The sequence below is a fragment of the Oryctolagus cuniculus genome, chromosome 5 (assembly GCF_051225735.1).
Source record: "Oryctolagus cuniculus isolate XC-2025 breed Fujian yellow rabbit chromosome 5, ASM5122573v1, whole genome shotgun sequence".
Classification (NCBI taxonomy): Eukaryota; Metazoa; Chordata; class Mammalia; order Lagomorpha; family Leporidae; genus Oryctolagus; species Oryctolagus cuniculus.
In genome coordinates this window covers 125,757,273-125,774,340 of record NC_142871.1, presented here as the reverse complement: position 1 = coordinate 125,774,340, position 17,068 = coordinate 125,757,273, and the positions used below count along the sequence as shown (strand labels likewise).

The 17,068-nt window shown below is 62.6% G+C and overlaps 3 protein-coding genes across 6 annotated transcripts; 1 reads left to right on the top strand and 2 right to left on the bottom strand.

Moving 5' to 3' along the window:
- Nucleotides 1-256: 256 nt before the first annotated feature.
- HSP90AB1 (heat shock protein 90 alpha family class B member 1) lies at nucleotides 257-5,600 on the top strand. Of its 2 annotated transcripts, none has more exons than XM_002714447.5 (12): nucleotides 257-344; nucleotides 1,506-1,652; nucleotides 1,988-2,194; nucleotides 2,278-2,437; nucleotides 2,529-2,662; nucleotides 2,773-3,087; nucleotides 3,366-3,531; nucleotides 3,686-3,876; nucleotides 3,984-4,131; nucleotides 4,217-4,485; nucleotides 4,839-5,172; nucleotides 5,265-5,600. In XM_002714447.5, exons 2-12 carry the CDS (start codon nucleotides 1,506-1,508, stop codon nucleotides 5,372-5,374), a joined length of 2,181 nt encoding a protein of 726 aa, XP_002714493.1. In that variant the 5' UTR covers nucleotides 257-344; the 3' UTR covers nucleotides 5,375-5,600. The 2 variants fall into 2 exon arrangements, with proteins under 2 accessions (XP_002714493.1, XP_089190011.1); XM_089333885.1 differs by having other exon boundaries at nucleotides 1,453-1,652.
- Nucleotides 5,601-5,764: 164 nt separating this feature from the next.
- Nucleotides 5,765-8,995, bottom strand: SLC35B2 (solute carrier family 35 member B2). Of its 3 annotated transcripts, none has more exons than XM_051854678.3 (4): nucleotides 8,794-8,995; nucleotides 8,092-8,288; nucleotides 7,775-7,929; nucleotides 5,765-7,103 (listed from the first exon to the last, which is right to left on the bottom strand). In XM_051854678.3, exons 1-4 carry the CDS (start codon nucleotides 8,802-8,804, stop codon nucleotides 6,165-6,167), a joined length of 1,302 nt encoding a protein of 433 aa, XP_051710638.1. In that variant the 5' UTR covers nucleotides 8,805-8,995; the 3' UTR covers nucleotides 5,765-6,164. The 3 variants fall into 3 exon arrangements, with proteins under 3 accessions (XP_051710638.1, XP_051710639.1, XP_051710640.1); XM_051854679.3 differs by having other exon boundaries at nucleotides 8,092-8,285; nucleotides 8,794-8,955; XM_051854680.3 differs by lacking the exon at nucleotides 8,794-8,995 and adding an exon at nucleotides 8,663-8,756 and having other exon boundaries at nucleotides 8,092-8,285.
- A 708-nt stretch (nucleotides 8,996-9,703) lies between these two features.
- NFKBIE (NFKB inhibitor epsilon) lies at nucleotides 9,704-16,045 on the bottom strand. Its single transcript, XM_008262985.5, has 6 exons — nucleotides 15,431-16,045; nucleotides 13,295-13,397; nucleotides 12,469-12,691; nucleotides 11,078-11,166; nucleotides 10,729-10,968; nucleotides 9,704-10,257 (listed from the first exon to the last, which is right to left on the bottom strand). The coding sequence occupies exons 1-6, from the start codon at nucleotides 15,802-15,804 to the stop codon at nucleotides 10,192-10,194; spliced, it is 1,095 nt and encodes a 364-aa protein (XP_008261207.4). The 5' UTR covers nucleotides 15,805-16,045; the 3' UTR covers nucleotides 9,704-10,191.
- Nucleotides 16,046-17,068: the final 1,023 nt, after the last annotated feature.

Here is a 17,068-nt window from a genome sequence, read left to right as displayed (position 1 = left end):
CACTCTCAGTCCCTAATCGTGGCAGGGGTCACGCCCTGGCCGTGCAGAGAACAGGAGCTCACGAGCCCACACCGAGGCTGGCGGCTCTGGCTCTTCCCCGCCCGCCCCCTATTCCGGACCATGACGTCAAGGTGGGCGGGCGCCGGCAGGTGCGGGGCTCGCGGGCGTCCGCCTTTAAGGCGGAGGGATCCGGGGGAGGCGGCTGGGCTGTGCTTCGCCTTATATAGGCCGGCTGGGGGCTCCCAAGAGCTCTCTTGAGTCACCCCCGCGCTGCCTCGTGCCGTGTGCGGTTGGCAGTCCGGGCCCTCCGTGCTCTCTCGTGCTCGCAGCCCTTTCCCTTCAAGGTAAGGCAGCCGCGTCCCTGCAGGCCGTTCCCCCGCGGGCGCTGTCGCTGCGCAGCTCGGGGGCCAGACGCCGCGGTGCGGGGCGGCCCGTGGGTCCCCGCGCGCTCGGGCTGCGGGGGTGGTGCGTGGAGGCTTTCCAGCGTCCGGTCGGCCTGCACCGGCGTGCCGGGCCGGCGGCGCGGGGCCGCGGCGGGGGCCGGCTGCACGTGGTGGCCGCGCCGGCCCGGGGCGCTGCCATGTTTGCCCCTCCACTTCCGGACGCGGCTACGGGGGCCGCAGGGCCGCGAGGCGGCCGGGTCTGCGCGCGGGTGACTCAGCACTGCGCGCCTGGGTTGCCGCTGCTGCTCGGCCCTCGAGGTCCGTGCGGGACCCGCCGCGGGCAGAAACGCATTTGGCGTGTGGCAGGTCTTTTCCGCAGCCCTCGAGTGGGAGGGGACAGGCTCTGGAAGATTCATAGGCTCCCTCCCCCGCCCCTCCCCGAGCGCGGAGATTGTTCTCGAAGCTTCTGGAGCCCGATGCTCCGCCCCAGTGCCCGGATGCTGGGGCGATGGCGAGGCGCGCTGTGGCGCCCCCTTCTCGCGGGGTTGCGGCCGACGCATGTCCGGCAGTGACGAGGGTCGGTCCGCGGCCCCGGGCACCATTTTACTTGGGTGCGAGCAGGTGCTGGGGCGTCACGGGGCAGCCTTCGCCTGCTCTGTTCTTTGTCCCGCGTGGACTGCGCCGCGAGCCGGTTACCGCTGTTTCTCGGGTGTCAGTGTGCCCTGCCGCGTGGGGCTGCGATCGGGCCTTGGGCGCATCCACACTACAGGGGTAGAAGAGCTGCCTACGGGCGAGCAGTTTGAGAATAAAACCAGCGCCCACATCAAAGAGACGTGTGGTCAGTGATGCTGGCGTTTGAACGTGGGGCGGGAGTCCCTTGTCTGGGTTGGGACCAGCGTGGTGAGCGGCTGCTGGTCACCCCTGTTCCATGCTACCTGCTTGTCTGGTTGAGGAGGGCTTTGCTCTTGACCTGACTCGGTGGTTGTTAGTATTCACCCCACAGGTTTTAAGAAAGGGCGTGTCTTCAGTAACCCCGCCCAAAGCAGTTTAAACACCATCTGAATTTCAGAAGCGTCAGTTCTGGGGCCGCTACCTTCCTGATTCTTGACCCTCCTGTTCCAGATGCCCGAGGAAGTGCACCATGGAGAGGAGGAGGTGGAGACTTTCGCCTTCCAGGCGGAAATTGCCCAACTCATGTCTCTCATCATCAACACCTTCTACTCCAACAAGGAAATCTTCCTGCGGGAGCTGATCTCCAACGCGTCTGATGTGAGTTCCTTCGTGTTTCATGGCTGGCTGGGCTCCTCCCGAAGGGGGAAAACTGATTGCTATTGAAGGGGTTTGTCCGGGTGCTCCCTGGACGAGCGGGCCAGTGTGACCACGCGGCTCCTAGTCCAGTGAGGCCCAAGGTTCTCACTTCCAGGGGTATTTCAAGGACGCAATTTTCTGTTACCATTAAATGGCACGTTTATTACTCACTCTAAGAGTTCACAGTTCGTGTAGGATGATGGGGCAGTCAGAGTTACAGCGTGAGAGTAGCAATCCAAGAGGTTCCTAACGCTGAAGAGATAGCTAAGAAATCCGCTGTTGGTGCTGCCTTGCAGGCCCTGGACAAGATCCGCTATGAGAGCCTGACGGACCCCTCCAAGCTGGACAGCGGCAAAGAGCTGAAGATCGACATCATCCCGAGCCCCCAGGACCGCACGCTGACGCTGGTGGACACCGGCATTGGCATGACCAAGGCCGATCTCATCAACAACTTGGGGACCATCGCCAAGTCGGGGACTAAAGCCTTCATGGAGGCTCTGCAGGTAGGTGGCAGCCAGCCCTCGACGTGCGGCCGGGCCTCTGTTCTCTGCAGGACACGAGTCTGACCGTTCCCGCTTCTCTGCAGGCTGGTGCCGACATCTCCATGATCGGGCAGTTCGGCGTCGGTTTCTATTCTGCCTACCTGGTGGCCGAGAAGGTGGTCGTGATCACAAAGCACAACGATGACGAGCAGTATGCCTGGGAGTCTTCTGCTGGGGGCTCCTTCACCGTGCGCGCCGACCACGGTGAGTGGCCGGGAGGCGCTGCTTCACAGGGCGAGTGTGCAGCAGGCGGTCCTGGGGCAGCTCGCTCACCGCCTGCCCTCCTGGTCTGCAGGGGAGCCTATTGGCCGAGGCACCAAGGTGATCCTGCATCTCAAGGAGGACCAGACTGAGTACCTGGAGGAGAGGCGGGTCAAGGAGGTGGTGAAGAAGCACTCGCAGTTCATAGGCTACCCCATCACCCTCTACGTGAGTATGCTTCCCACGGAGGCAGCCTGCCTGTGCTTCTGGTGGGCTGGGCCATTTGCTTGCCCTGAGGGTCGGTGCTCAAAACTGACGAGTGTTTCTGGGTGCTTTAGTTGGAGAAGGAAAGAGAAAAGGAAATCAGTGATGATGAAGCAGAGGAAGAAAAAGGGGAAGAGAAAAAGGAGGAGGAAGATAAGGAGGACGATGAGAAGCCCAAGATCGAAGATGTGGGCTCCGATGAGGAAGATGACAGCGGCAAGGACAAGAAAAAGAAAACCAAGAAGATCAAGGAGAAGTACATCGATCAGGAAGAACTGAACAAGACCAAGCCCATCTGGACCAGAAACCCTGATGACATCACCCAGGAGGAGTACGGCGAGTTCTACAAGAGCCTCACCAATGACTGGGAGGACCACTTGGCAGTCAAGGTGAGAGGCCTTGGGAGTGGGCCGGGGTGGAGAGGCAGGGGGTAGCCCAGCTGAGAACCGGGAGCATCGCTGATGGCCCTGCCCGAGGACCTGGCTTTCTCTCCTGGTGGAAGTTCAGGATTTTATGCAGCTGGGACCAGTGTAGGTGTGTTTAGGGCATTAGGAATCATGTCGCAAGTGCTTGGGGGACGATAATTCCAGGTTGGAGTCTAGTTGGGACTGAAGGGCACCCTGGGCCTGGCGCGTCCTGCTGGCTTACCTTGGGTCTCCTGTCGCAGCACTTCTCCGTGGAAGGTCAGCTGGAATTCAGGGCTTTGCTTTTCATCCCTCGCCGAGCTCCCTTTGACCTCTTTGAGAACAAGAAGAAGAAGAACAACATTAAGCTGTACGTCCGCCGTGTGTTCATCATGGACAGCTGTGATGAGCTGATCCCAGAGTATCTCAGTGAGTATGGCCTTGGCCCGGTGGCGTTGGAGGGGGCTGCAGGCTTCATCCCAGATAGTGGTCCAGGGAGAAAGCCGGACCTCGTGTGCGCATCCGGGTGGCTCTGTCCAGTCTGGGCTGGTCTTGACCAAGCTGCCGCACTGCCTGGTTGCAGACTTCATCCGTGGCGTGGTCGACTCCGAAGACCTGCCCTTGAACATCTCCCGCGAAATGCTGCAGCAGAGCAAGATCTTGAAAGTCATCCGCAAGAACATCGTGAAGAAGTGCCTCGAGCTCTTCTCCGAGCTGGCGGAAGACAAGGAGAACTACAAGAAGTTCTATGAGGCCTTCTCCAAGAACTTGAAGGTGAGGAGCGAGTGGCTTTCTCCCTTGGGGCACGTTTGGGTACGTGGTAAGTGGGTCGTTCAAAGTTCTAGCCCAGCTGATGGTGGTTTCTCTTCCCGCCCTTAAAGCTTGGCATCCACGAGGACTCCACCAACCGGCGCCGCCTCTCTGAGCTGCTGCGCTACCACACCTCCCAGTCTGGAGACGAGATGACTTCGCTGTCTGAGTACGTCTCTCGCATGAAGGAGACACAGAAGTCCATCTACTACATCACTGGTGCGTGCGCGTCTGGGTCTGAGGCGGGCAGGGGCTGGGCAGGGCAGGGGCATTCGTGTCTGAGTCCCATTGAATGACCTTGCAGGGGAGAGCAAAGAGCAGGTGGCCAACTCGGCTTTCGTGGAGCGCGTGCGGAAGCGGGGCTTCGAGGTGGTGTACATGACAGAGCCGATCGACGAGTACTGCGTGCAGCAACTCAAGGAGTTCGACGGGAAGAGCTTGGTGTCTGTGACCAAAGAGGGCCTGGAGCTGCCTGAGGACGAGGAGGAGAAGAAGAAGATGGAGGAGAGCAAGGCAAAGTTTGAGAACCTCTGCAAGCTCATGAAGGAGATCCTGGATAAGAAGGTTGAGAAGGTGAGCACCTGGGGCTCAGGTGTTCCGCACTCCTTTGGAGGTGCAGCTTTGCGTGCTTGCTGTGTGTGTCAAGATTCAAGGGCAGGGTTGGAGAGGGCACAATGGCTTGGGGTAAGCCAGGCCAAGGAGCCTGGAACTCCAGGTCTCCCTGGGAGGTGGCAGGGGCCGGAGCTCTTGGGCCATCTTCCTAGGCACATTCGTAGGGAGCTGGCTCTGAAGCGGAGCAGCTGGTGATGCCAGTGGCCCTGCAGTGAGTGGTTTTATTCAGGAGTTAGGTGTGAGCTGTCTCTAAGGCTTGGCAAAGATGTAAGGCTGACCTCCACACACACCTGAGGTTTGCTGGCTGTTTGCAGGTGACAATCTCCAATAGGCTCGTGTCTTCGCCCTGCTGCATCGTGACCAGCACCTACGGCTGGACAGCCAACATGGAGCGGATCATGAAGGCCCAGGCACTTCGAGACAACTCTACCATGGGCTACATGATGGCCAAGAAGCACCTGGAGATCAATCCCGACCACCCCATCGTGGAGACGCTGAGGCAGAAGGCCGAGGCGGATAAGAACGACAAGGCAGTCAAGGATCTGGTGGTGCTGCTCTTTGAAACTGCGCTGCTGTCCTCCGGCTTCTCCCTGGAGGATCCCCAGACCCACTCCAACCGCATCTATCGCATGATCAAGCTAGGCCTAGGTATGGAGTGAGCAGTGCCTGGGTCCCGGGTGGGGACACCCTTCCCTCCCTCCGTGCTGTGTGGTTGGAACCTCCTATTTTCTGTTTCCTAGGCATTGATGAGGATGAGGTGGCAGCAGAGGAACCCAGCGCAGCTGTTCCGGAGGAGATCCCCCCTCTCGAGGGAGATGAGGACGCCTCCCGCATGGAAGAAGTAGACTAGGAACTCCTCGGAAACTCCTGCCCTCTGTATAGTGTCCCCGTGGCTCCCCTGCTGATGTCTAGTGGTCTCTCTCCTGTCCTGTGTCTTATGGCAGGAAACAAAGGCCTCAAGCCCCATCCCCTCCTTAATTTGACAATGGGGTTGGATGTTGTGTATTGTGGTTTTTTTTTGTTTATTTTGTTCTGAAATTAAAGTATGCAAAATAAAGATGACGCCGTTTTATACAGTTCTGCTCTCCCTTGTAAAGTGGATGCACTGCTTTTGGTGTCCAGCAGTTGTGAGCACAGAGGGCTGTGCTGGTGTTGCTCACCCCAAAGCTAAGGGGGTAGTGGGGGTGCCCACCCTGCAACCCTGTCCTCCCAACCCCTTCAGTCACCTGACACACAGGACTTGTCCACTGCAGCAATTTAATAAAATTATAAAGAGCAAAACGACATTTCCAGAGTACCAAAGCCTGCACTAGCTCACGGAGCCAGCTCCCTCAGCACCCTGTCACCCGCCTTGAAAAGCAGCACTTGGCGCCCCAAACACTTGTGCTGTGCTTTTCCCCACAGTTAAACGCAGGTGTGGGAGGGAAGTCCCCGATGTAGGGGCTAAGCACAGGTGAAGCGCTGGTGACAACAGGTAGGCTCGACACCCCCCCAAGCCCCTCAGGAGGGCTGTCAACAGGTGACTTAAGGCCAAGGGGAAGTCTGCCTCGGGCTCCCCGCCCGCCAGCTGCACATTTTGCCCTAGAGCCAGTGCCACCAAGTAGAGGAGAGCCTGGGTGGTGGGCGGGGCCCCTCCTGCCTCAAACCTGCTGCACTGGGGCCTCCCCAGGCACCACCTTCTTTCCCCTCTGCTTTAGTCGCCCCCGGGCGTAGACTCTGAGCAGGAGCGCAGCGAAGACCACAGCCACCCCCAGCCCGCCCACCACAGTGACCGTGTGGCCATAGAGGAGGCAGGAGAGGAGGATGGCAAAGGCCTGGCGCAGGGTCATGATGATGGTGAAGACCGCCGCCCCGAACTGGCCGATGGTGTAGAAGATGAAGAGCTGGCCGCAGGCTGAGCACACCGACAGCAGCAAGGCGTGGGCTGCAAACTCGCTGTGGCGCCCCATGAAGCGTGTCCCCTCCAGGAGGGCCCCCTGCTGCAGCAGAGAGCCAACCGTGAAGAGGCAGGAGAAGAGGTTGACGCCGAACATCATCTGCACCGATGACATCTTATAGGCAAACAGGGCATCCTGCCAGTTTGAGGTGAAGCTGTCGAAAGCAATGTAGCCTGCCAGCAAGATGAGGCCTGAGAGCGTGGTGGCCGGGGAGCTGCGGGGCTCAGGCCCGCTGGACAGCAGGAACATGCTGACCCCGACCGAGATGAGGCCGGCCGTCAAGTACTCCCAGTGTTCATAGCTGCGCCGGGACACCAGCTTCCCCATCAGCATGACCGGGATCACCTTGGAGGCCTTGGCCAGCACCTGGGTGGGGAAGCTGACGAACTTGAGCGCTTCATATTGGCACCAGCTGCTGAGCACATTGGAGAAGCTGGCAAAGGCGTACCGGTACATGGGCGCCCCGTGCCGGGGCTGCTTGCACAGGAGGCAGTAGAGGCCGGCCACGATCAGTGCCAGCACACGGTTCATTAGCACCAGGAACTGGGAGTCCGTGAAGCGCTCACCTGGCGACGTGGCAGTGGCCCCATAGCTTCGTGTCATCACCCTCTCCTGCAGCACACCCCAGGTCAGATAGGACACCTGGGAGGGGAAGGCGGGGACAGGACACAGTAAGCAAAGGCAAGGCTCAGCTGCCCCCTTCCAGGGGACGGCTACGCGACAGAAGGGACAGCACCTTTTGAGACTTCTCTGCGCTCCAGTGTGCAGGGAAAACTTCATTGGAACAAATGCTTTAGGGCCGCCCAGGCACTTCCTGTCCGCACGGATGGTACAAGGGTATGTTAAAGCTGACTCCACCCAAAGCAGTCTCCCAGCTAGATACTTTGAACCAATTCAGGGCGGGAGAGGCTCGGTCGCTCCCAGTGCCGTCCCACCGGCGTATGGGGGGTGGGGCTGGTCCCCAAGCCACAACTGTGGCCAGGTCCCTTATCTTAGCGCTCCTGGAGTACAGTGCTGGGGGAAGGCTGCATGGCTCCCCCAGGCTCCCATCGGGGGCTCACAGCACAGGACATGCAGCGGCCCAGGGCAAATCAGAAAAAAAAGAGGTTACACGAGGCCCGTCTTCAGTACTAGATACCCCAAAGCCACGGCGGCAGTGTTGGCAAGGCGCACAGGGACAAGGGAAGGAGGTGGGGCAGGGAACCCACCAACCAGCCAACCATCGGGACCAGTAGGGTGAAAAACCTGGTTTCACACTCCCTGCCCATTGGAACCCGGCCAGGAAGAAGAGCAAGCAGGCCCTGCCCACGTACCTGGAGCCCCGAGGCACAGAAGAGCAGCTTCAGGGCCTGCCAAGTGGGGGTGGTCTCTGCTGTCTCCGGCCGCGGAGCCAGGGGAACCTCATCAGAGGCCTTGGGCTCATTGCCAAACACACAAGCTTTCACCAGGGGGAAGCAGAGACCCCTGCCTGAAGAAGGCACACACAGTCAGGTCCCAAACCTTCTTCACAGCACCTGTCTTGCCCAGAGCAACCAGCCCGTCCTGCCTCCCCGCCTCCCCTCCCGGTGCAGCGCTGGCCAGCAACCTACAACCTGGGCCCAAGCCATGTCCCCACCCTTTCTTCACACACCTGTCTCCAGGTAGTTCTTCCGCTTGAAGTACTGCACCAGAAGGTAGCCAGGTACCATAAAGCTGGCATAGCCAGCAGCATTCACCAAAAAGCGGAAGAACCATAGCTGGGTCCAGGACTCCGGAGGGGCTTCGGGGGTCTCCCCACCTGCGCCCAAGGCGGGGAGCGCGGCCAGCACCAGCACGGCCCACCACCTGCTGGGAGAGCCGACACCAGGGTTAGGGCGCGCTTCTTCATTCCCTCGGCCCTGCAGAGGGGGCCACGCTGGAGACAGGCCCAGTCTCCTCCCCGCCCCCCTCCACCGCAGCCCAGCCCGGACAAAGAGCCTCTCTCTCGGGGGGTTCGGCGAGAGCCAGGCAGGGCCTCCTCTTTCCCGGGGGGCGGACCCGCCTCTCCGGTCACACAGGTCTCCTCTGTTCCCTCCAGCGCCCGCCGGCTGTTCAGGCCAGAGGCGGCGCCCCCTCCCCCCACCACGCCACCCCCACGTTCCCGGGGCGCCAGGGTCCCCAGCCCCGCCGCCTGACACTCCCGCAGCCCCCCAGGGAGCACAAGCCCACGCCGCGGCCCCGACCCGCGCCGGCTCCGAACAGCGCTCTGCGGGCCGGCAGCGGGGGACCCCACCCGGCCCCCCGAGCCGAGGCGCGGCAGTCACGTGGCCCGGGGGCTCGGTCACGTGGGCCGGCCGCTGCCCTAGCCCCCCACCTGGGGTCCATGGTCCGGGCCGCGTGGGGCGGAGGGGGACCGGGGAATGGAGTCCCCGGGCCGCGCTCGCCCTCCGCTCCCGCCGCCGCCGCCTCCGGGAGCAGCCAGTGAGCTAGCGGCTAGCGGAAGTGCCGCGCTCTTCCCGCCTCCCTCCCCGCGGCCGCCCTCCGCCCCCTGCCGCGACCACGCAGCGCCCGCGGCCGCCGCCGGCTCACAGCGCCCCCGTGCGGCCCGGAGGCAGCCTCGGCTCGGTTCCCCGGAGCCGGCGGGGCTGGGAGCCCCAGCCCTGGAGGGGTGTCCGTGGCCTCGGCGGCGTCATCGCCCTTCGCGCTCACGCTGCGACTCTGCGTGCCAACAAGCACTGAGCCTCATGTGAGCGTTCCCGCTTTCGGACGGCACGGGGAGATGGCCTGCTTTTTGCGGCCGGCACCCAAGTTCTGCGGTCCCACTCCCCGGGACCTCCGTGGCACGCCGTGACCCGTCTTGGCTTCCTCGCCCACCCCTTCTTTAAGACACCAGAGGCCTTCCCCATGCAGTGCGCCCATCCGTGCGCCTCTCAGAGGGCTGAGAGGATAAGCACACCTAAGTCGGCTTTCTCAGCAGGTGCTGGCAGCTTGGGGAGCTGCAGTGAGGGCCCATAAAGGCCCCCCTAGCACGTGGAATGGGAGAAAAGCCCTTTTCCCTGTGCCCAGCTTCCCCTTCTCCCCGGGTTGCTTCAGATGCCCCGCGCCCCCCACCCTCCATTTCTCCTCCCCCTAACCCCCTCAGCACGTTCACAGCCAGGACAAGCCCCCAAACTTCACCCGGCAAGGCCCCACCGGGCTCTGGGCTCTGGGCCCTGGGCCCTTCTAAAAGTCCCCGGCGGCGCATACAGCCATGCACGTGCACAGAACGACTCTGGCAGGGAAAATCTTTCAAAAAGTCTGCATTTAGTGTCATGTTACTGAAACTGCCCTTCCCCGATGCTCAGTTCAGGGCCTTGGGTGGGAAGTCTTTAAGCAAATGTTGGAGCCCTCAGGGCCTGCTGGCTGCTCGGTCTCTCTGTCTCTCGCCAGAGTCCATGTCTTCCCATTGGCCGGCAGTTTCAGGCCCGCCCAACGGGAGCAGGAACAGGAACCACAGCCCCCACCCCGCAGGCGAGGGAGGCTAAGGGGCTTCACCCAGGACACCTGGGGCTTTGGGGCTCTTCCAGGAACCCCCATCCACCTTGGAATCTCTTCCTCCCAGACTGGCTCGCGCTCTCACTGGCAGTCCTCCTCTGCTCGGACTGCCCTGGCCCCTGGCTCTGGCCCCAGCAGGGCCTAGGACCCCAGAGGGGTCTGGGTCTGCATGTGGTCTGGGCTCCAGCTGCAGCAGCGGTGGTCCCAGGTTCCCGGGGCCGCGGATCCTGCCCTGGCTTCAGTCAGCACACAGCAGCGGCTTCCCTGAGATCTTGAGGTCATCAAAGGGCAACAGAGTAAGGGGCTGAGAAAGAAAGCAGAGAAGCAAGATCAGAGGCCCAGAGGCCCTGGGGAAAGGCGTGTGGGGAGGTGACCTAGGGGAACCTGCTGGGCCACTCCCTCCCTGCCAAAAGACAGCTGAAGACCAAGGAACAGGTCTTCAGAGAATTCCCCAAGCAGCTGGCCCCTCTGGGCAGAGCCCTGAGGCCTTGGGCAAGCTGAGGCCTTGGGCAAGCTAATGCCAGAGCTGGGAGGGACATCAGAGCCGGCCCATTGAGCTTTCCTTGGCTGCTTTTGGGGGTAGGGGAGTGCTCAGAAAACATTTTGACTATCTTTCTACATTGAACTTTTGTTCCCACAGTAGGTGAATGGCAGAGTCCTGGTTTCACGGCAGGCCCTTTGGGCTAATGCACCTGTCTCTGCTGTCAGTGAGGGCAGCCCTAGAGAGCGGAGTGAGGGCAGCCCTAGAGAGCGGAGCGGAACGCACGCCTCTTACATCCTCAGCGAGGTCCTGGGGCGTCTCGTCCTCCACGTTCCTCAGCAGGGAGTCAGCGCCCGCCTCGCACAGCGTGGCTGATATGCTGCCGAGGCCCCGGCCGGCTGCCAGGTGCAGGGGCGTGCAGCCGTTGAGCATACGGGCGTCTACTCGGGCCCCGGCCTGCAGCAGGAACTGCACCAGGCCCCGCTCCTGGGTTTCCACGGCCAGGTGCAGCGCTGTCTTCCCACTGGTGCCCTCCTGCAGGGGGAGGAAGGGTGTCAGCATGCCGGGCTGGGCTCTTGATGAAGTTGGGCGTGCCAGCACACAGGTAGGGGCAGGGCTGTGGGCCCCCCCCGCAGCACCTCACCTGTGCGTCAATGTCGGCTCCGTTCTGAAGCAGTAGCTCCATGAGTGGCTGGTTCCTCTGCAGGGTGGCGATGTGGAGACAGGCCAGCCCTGGGATGGGGGAGGGTACTGCTGATCTTCGGCCACCACTCCCACCCTCCACCCCCCCCAGGCCCCAAGGGACCCACTGCTCACTCGGTGCCTCTAATCACAGGACCGTTAAAATGCACACCAAAAACTCCCTCAAAAGTCTGAGGGGGAAAGGAACTCAAAGTTTCCAGCTTTTCAGTCATGTTATTGAAACCTTCATGCTTCAGGGGGCAGGCTGCTGAGTGCCGCCCCCGGACGCACGCCCCCTCCACACACACACACACACACACACACACTGCACCTGCTTTCAGGCCAGGCTGAGGCCACATCTCTGAGAGTCTCTCAGGGATCCCCGGTTCCCAGCCCTCCCCAGGCCCTGTCTCCTCCTGCCTGTAGCCTCCCGCCCTTTGTGCTACTGCCTCCTGCCGGGCTGGACCCCACCTCTGCTCAGCGTACGTCCTCCACCCCTACAAGTCTCTGATCAGATGTCCCTGGCTCCACGATGCCCTCCCTGACCATCCAATTGTCAAAGCACATCCAGGGGGCTGGCACAGAGGCACAGTAGGCTAAGCCAGTGCCTGCAGTGCCGGCATCCCACAGGGGCGCTGGTTTGAGCCCTGGCTGCTCCACTTCCATTCCAGCTCCCTGATAATGCACCTGGGAAAGCAGTGGAAGGTGGCACAAGTCCTTGGGCCCCTGCACCCATGTGGGAGACCTAGAGGAAACTCCTGGCTTCAGATCAGCCCAGCTCCAGCCACTGCAGCCAACTGGGGAGTGAACCAGCAGATGGAAGACCTCTCTTTCTCTCTCCCCCCTTCTCTTTCTCTCTTCTGCTCCCTCTATAACTCTGCCTTTCAAATAAATGAATAAAATCTTCAAAAGGAAAAGCACACATCCACTCTCCAGCCCCCTCATCGCAGCCCCTCTCCCTCTGCTCTGCTCTGCCAGCGCTCACTTCTCTGACTGTAGCTGTACCCTCCAGTTAGGTTTGCTGGTTTGCTGCCAGTGGCACACTGGCTCTGCTGGCTCCCAGGTGTAATCGCTCCCAGGATAGTGTTGGGGGTGCCTGGAAGGGCCCTTGGGACATTTCTGGTGTATGAGTGAATGAGTCCTCATGACCTCTGGGAAGCTGAACTCTTAAGGGCCAAGATCCACCTTTCTGATCAGCACACGACAAGCGGGGGATAAACTCTAAATCCAACCATTCACTCATCCCTTCCTTCAGTACCTATGTGCTTGGAGCCAGAGGGGTGGGGTGGGGAAATCTACGGACAGCAGGGGGCCCCTCCCCTCCCCCCTCCTGTCCCCGGGGACTGCCCGCACCTTGCCAGTTCTGCAGCTGGAGATCCAGGGAGTGAGGCGGTCCTCTTCCTGGTTCCGGCTGGCCCTCCAGCAGGCAGCGGGCACAGGCCAGGTGCTGGCGCTGGCAGGCCACATGCAGGGCCGTGTCACCGTGCCGGTCCTGCAGCACCCTGCTGGCCCCCTTCAGCACCAGTGCCTGCACTGCGCCCGGCTGGTCCAGGTGCACAGCCAGATGGAGGGCCGTCTGTAGGCACAGACAGAGGGTCACCGGGGGCAGGCGCCTCCCTCGGGAATGTCTAGGGGGCCACCCTCTGTGAGAGCAGCTTACAGGTGCCACAGCCCTGGTCTTCCAAGGAAATACTACCAAGTCTTCCCTGCATCAGCCCCCCACCAAGTTCCAGGACTCCAGTTTGGGAAGCAGGGTGAGGTCCTCTGCTCTTCTTGTGGGTCCCCATTAGCCTCCAGAGCCAGAACACATGGGGACAGACTCTAGCCCCTCCCACTGTGGGGAAACCCCTGGGCAGGAAACAGGGCTTAGTTTGAGGTTGGAAAGATGGGGGCATCAGGCAGTTTCTACATGGCAAATGCCTCTTTGAAGACTCCACTTAGAAGCCACCTCCTGTGGCTGGTGGCACCCCCTGGCTGCTTCACGTGACACCCCCCCTCCTCCCCCGTCACCGAGCTGCGTGGCTGGAGTCCCCAGCCTGGGCTGAGGGCACTGTGGGTAGAGGCTGTGCCTTATGCATCACCAGCCCCAGCTCCTCGCTCTGTGGCTGGCACTGGGTTACCCGCGCGAGCGGCCAGGGCAGACGTGGGCACCTGAGCACTGGCCCTCCTCCCCACCCACCTGGTAAAGGTTGTTCTGAATGTCCAGGACCTCCTGTGGCAGCAGAGCCAGGCAGCACAGCAGCACGGCGGGGGCTTCGTGGATCACTGCCAGGTGTACCAGCCTGGAGGAGCAGCGCAGGGCTCAGGGTCAGGGCCCGGGCCGGGGCCGGGGCCGGGGGTGGGGTCTGGGGACTCGGTACAGAAGGCACACAGCAGCCTCTAACTAGCTACCCACGGGGTAGGTGCAGGAAGTGAGACTTTGAGCCAGGAAGTGAGGGTTGGTGTGGAAAGCCAGAATCCCGTGGGTGGGAGCTCCAAGTTCCCATCCCTGGCCTTCAGGAAGGCTTTGGCTGGGTGGGCACATGGGCAGGGTGCTGACGGCACAAGGGCCTTCCTGTCCGGCCTGCCCACACCCCACTCTCCTCTGCCCCCGGGGCCCTGCCCGGCCAGCTGCTGCTCCGGGGCAAACTGAAAGCGGCCGGCCTGGTGAAGAGGGGGTTTTCCACAGCCCAGCGCCCCACCTCCTCTCCCCAACAGGGAGGCCAGCGGGAGGCCGATGCGGGGTCCCACCCTGGCCTCTGGGTGTCACAGAGTCCCAGGGGAGGCAGCCAGCCCTGCTCCCACAGCACTGCCCAGAGACCCACCCCTGTGGTGTGCACCACCAAGGGGAGGGCTGGGCAGTGCACAAAGTGTGTGGCAGGGGCAGGCAGGCGGGGGCCCAGAGCTTCTGCCCCGGGGTGAGGGGGGCGGCTGCAGGGGAAGTTCCAGTCCTGGGGTTTCCCCACATCAGGTGGGGAAAATGAAAGCGGAGCTGGAGGGTCTCAGCCAGGACAGCTGCCTCAGGCACGAGCCAGGGGAGTAGCTGCCTGGGCTGGGGAGGGGGCTGCTCAGGCAGGAGGGGCCAGGCTTTGGCCCAGGACAGAGTGAGAGGGAGGCAGCAACGGCTCTGGAAATCCCCTCGGCCAGGGCCTGCCCTCTGGGTCACATTCCTGCAGCCACCTCCCTTCTTCCCTGCAGCTCCCCGCCCCCTGCCCCCTCCCACTTCCTTTTCCCACTTCCACACCTCCTGCGGCCCAGACACCTCCAAGGCAGGCAAGGGCCCCTCCTCTTCTTTGGTGGCCGCGCTGGGGAATCCTGACACTTGTCCCTCGGCTGGACCCAGCACCTGGCGCTAGCCAGAGCTGGTAGAAAGGGTGGCGTTAGGCAGTGTCAGAAGGCTCCACTCCCTGGACCGAAGGTCAGCATGGAGCCACCAGCACCTTGGGGTGCTGGGCCTGGGGGCTGCTGATCCAGGCTCAGAGTCCCAAGAGGCCTGTGGTGATCTCTGTGAGTGTTCAGAAGTGCATCTCAAGGAGGCGAGACGGGACAGGAAGCTCCTGCCTCCCCTGCCCGTGCATCTCCGATCTGGACTCCAGCCCTCCCCTACTCCCCTCCCCAGTTTTGGAGTTCAAAATCCCGGCCACTCCCTCTTGTTGCTGGTTTTCTTCTTCCTGGGGGCCAAGATCTTAACTGGCTTGTCCATCCCACCCTACAGCTGCTTCTAGTTCAACTGCCCCCTGTCCGAGTCCCCGCCAAATTCCACCTGGGCCCCGGGGAAGGGTAAAATGAGGGCGGAGCACAGCACACAGAGGGGGCTGGGGGGCTCAGGAGATGGAGGCTGAGAGGGAGTCTGGCTGGCTCCAGCCCTCACTTCCCCTTCGCCAACAGACAAGGAAGTAGGCCCGGGGCATCCAGCTGCCTGTGAGTCTGCTGGGGCCAGTGCCCCAGGCTAGCTCGTCCCCTCCTCCTTAGGGCCAGCCCCAACCCTAGCACCTAGCTTTCCCGGCCCTGACAGCAACCTGTAACTGGCACCTCTTGTTCCTTGAGACAGGGCATTCTGAGGTCAGGAGCAAACAAGGATGCCCCCTCCCCCAGCAAGAAAACAAAGCTGGACTGGTCAGGGGAATTCTCTCTTCCCAAGAGTGGGTTAGTGGTGATTTCCAAATGCTGGCCGCCTAGGTGAGGGCGTGCCAGCGCTGCCCATCCCCTGCCAGGGGGCCGAGTTAGGTGTGGAGTGAGTTAGGAGCTAGGTGTGGACAGTGGGGCTGTCCCTCCCAGGGCGGGTGCCTGCAGGGTCCCCCCCCCCCCCAGGTGCAAGCCTAGCTCCCCCACTCACGTGTCTCCGTCTTCTGAGATGTAAGTGAGCGCTTCCAGCTGCTGAGGGCTCAGCGGCCCCGCGCGGGGCAGCGGCGAGCCTGGGGCCAGGGCCTCGGCCTCGGCTTCTGGGCCCCCCAGCAAGGACAGGGACTCCGTGAGCGAGGAGGAACCATAGGTGGAGTCAGCCCGCTCCCCGTCGGCGTCTTCCTTCTCCTGTGGCACCTTGGTGGTCCCCCGAGGATGGGTCCAGGGCTGGCGTCCGCCGCCGTCCGAGGGCGCAGCGGCTGAGGTCGGCGTGGGCTCGGGCAGGGAGCGCAGCGACCGCAGAGACTCTATGCCCGAGTCACACTGGCCCTCGTCCGCCTCGTCCGGCTCCTTGCGCGCCTCCGACATGCCCGCGGCGCCGGCCCGCGGGGCCCGGTGCGCGCAGGAGCTGGTGCCGACCCCGCCGCGCCGCCTTTCCGGGTCGCCGGTCCGCCTGGCAGAGCGCGCGCCCGGCCGCAGCGGCCTCGCTCCCGAGCCGCCGGAGTCCGAGGGGTCCGCGAGCGCCGGCGGGGTCCGCCGCAGCGGGTACCCTGGACAGCTGGACCGCCCAATCGGGTCCTCCCCGGGCCCCGCCCCTCGGGCCAACGAGGGAGCCGCGCGCCCGCCCCGCCCCCGACGGGCGCTTCCGGGCCGAGGCCCCGCCCCTCCGGAATCCCCCTTTCCGCGCGGCGTGCGTAGGTTCGGGGTCTGTGGTTAGCTGGTCCTGACTCACTGCTCCGGGGACGAATTCGGCCGGCCGGGCGGCCGTGTGTCCGTGCGTCCGTCCGTCCGTCCACTCCTTTTTCCTTCTCCATTCTGCGCCTTCATTGCATCCATTCATTCTGTCCTAAACTTCTGTGCCTTGATCCGCTGGTTTGATTTAGGGGGATGTTTCTTGGTCGTCTCCACGGGCTGGGCTGCTGCTGGTGGGGTGGGTACGCGGCTGGTGGGATGGGCTGGCGTGGCTTCCTCCCGTTTCTCTCCATTTCCCTTGCTTTCTCATCTTTCCTTATTAGGACCCAGGAGTCTGGGACGGGAGGGGGAGAGGGCACCTGTTATCCTAACGGAAAGGGGTGGGAGGGGCAGTTTTTCCTTGGGGTCCCTGTGTCGGTTCCCCAGGTCACGTGGATCGGGCATGGCGAAGTGCTTTTGCAGAGTGAGCTTTCGCAGGCCGACTCTTGTCTGAGCAGCACAGCGGGGCAGGGGGTTTCTGGCCTCAGGCGGTTACAGCGTCTGGTTACCCCTCGCGGTCAGGGACGTTTAGTTCCTCGTGGTGGGGCCAGGATGGGGAGGCCCCAGACATGCCGGGCTGCACTCTGCTGAGGTCTCCACCCCGCCCCAATCCCAGCCCCCACGACATCTGCGCTCCTTCCCTGTCCCTGCTTTCCCAGGCCGGGGCGCCACCCACAGGTGAGCCCCAAACAGGTGCCCCATGATTTACTCCTTTGTTGCTTCTTCCTGCTCCCAGTGCACTGCCAGCCTAGGGCCAGCGATGCCCGTAGGGTCTCATCACGGACAGGTCCACCACTCTCCATCTCTGGCAGTGGGGAAGCAAGCTGGGGTGGGTGTCGTGGGCACTTGTCCACTCAGCCACGGGACAGCCATGGACAGAGTTTCTGCGTGGCTGGAGGTG

Bases quoted from the DNA above. Each gene is read 5' to 3' on its own strand.
- HSP90AB1 (XM_002714447.5), top strand. From the start codon at position 1,506: ATGCCCGAGGAAGTGCACCATGGAGAGGAGGAGGTGGAGACTTTCGCC. The intron at 2,438-2,528 runs GTGAGTGGCCGG...CCTGGTCTGCAG, and splicing joins CACCGTGCGCGCCGACCACG to GGGAGCCTATTGGCCGAGGC. The intron at 3,877-3,983 runs GTGAGGAGCGAG...CCGCCCTTAAAG, and splicing joins CCTTCTCCAAGAACTTGAAG to CTTGGCATCCACGAGGACTC.
- SLC35B2 (XM_051854678.3), bottom strand. The intron at 7,930-8,091 runs GTGTGTGAAGAA...TGCCTTCTTCAG, and splicing joins GAAGAACTACCTGGAGACAG to GCAGGGGTCTCTGCTTCCCC. The intron at 7,104-7,774 runs GTACGTGGGCAG...TTCCCCTCCCAG, and splicing joins TCTGTGCCTCGGGGCTCCAG to GTGTCCTATCTGACCTGGGG.
- NFKBIE (XM_008262985.5), bottom strand. From the start codon at position 15,804: ATGTCGGAGGCGCGCAAGGAGCCGGACGAGGCGGACGAGGGCCAGTGT. The intron at 12,692-13,294 runs GTGGGTGGGGAG...CTGTGCCTACAG, and splicing joins TTCAGAACAACCTTTACCAG to ACGGCCCTCCATCTGGCTGT. The intron at 11,167-12,468 runs GTGCGGGCAGTC...CCCCCATCCCAG, and splicing joins CCAGCTGCAGAACTGGCAAG to GGCTGGCCTGTCTCCACATC.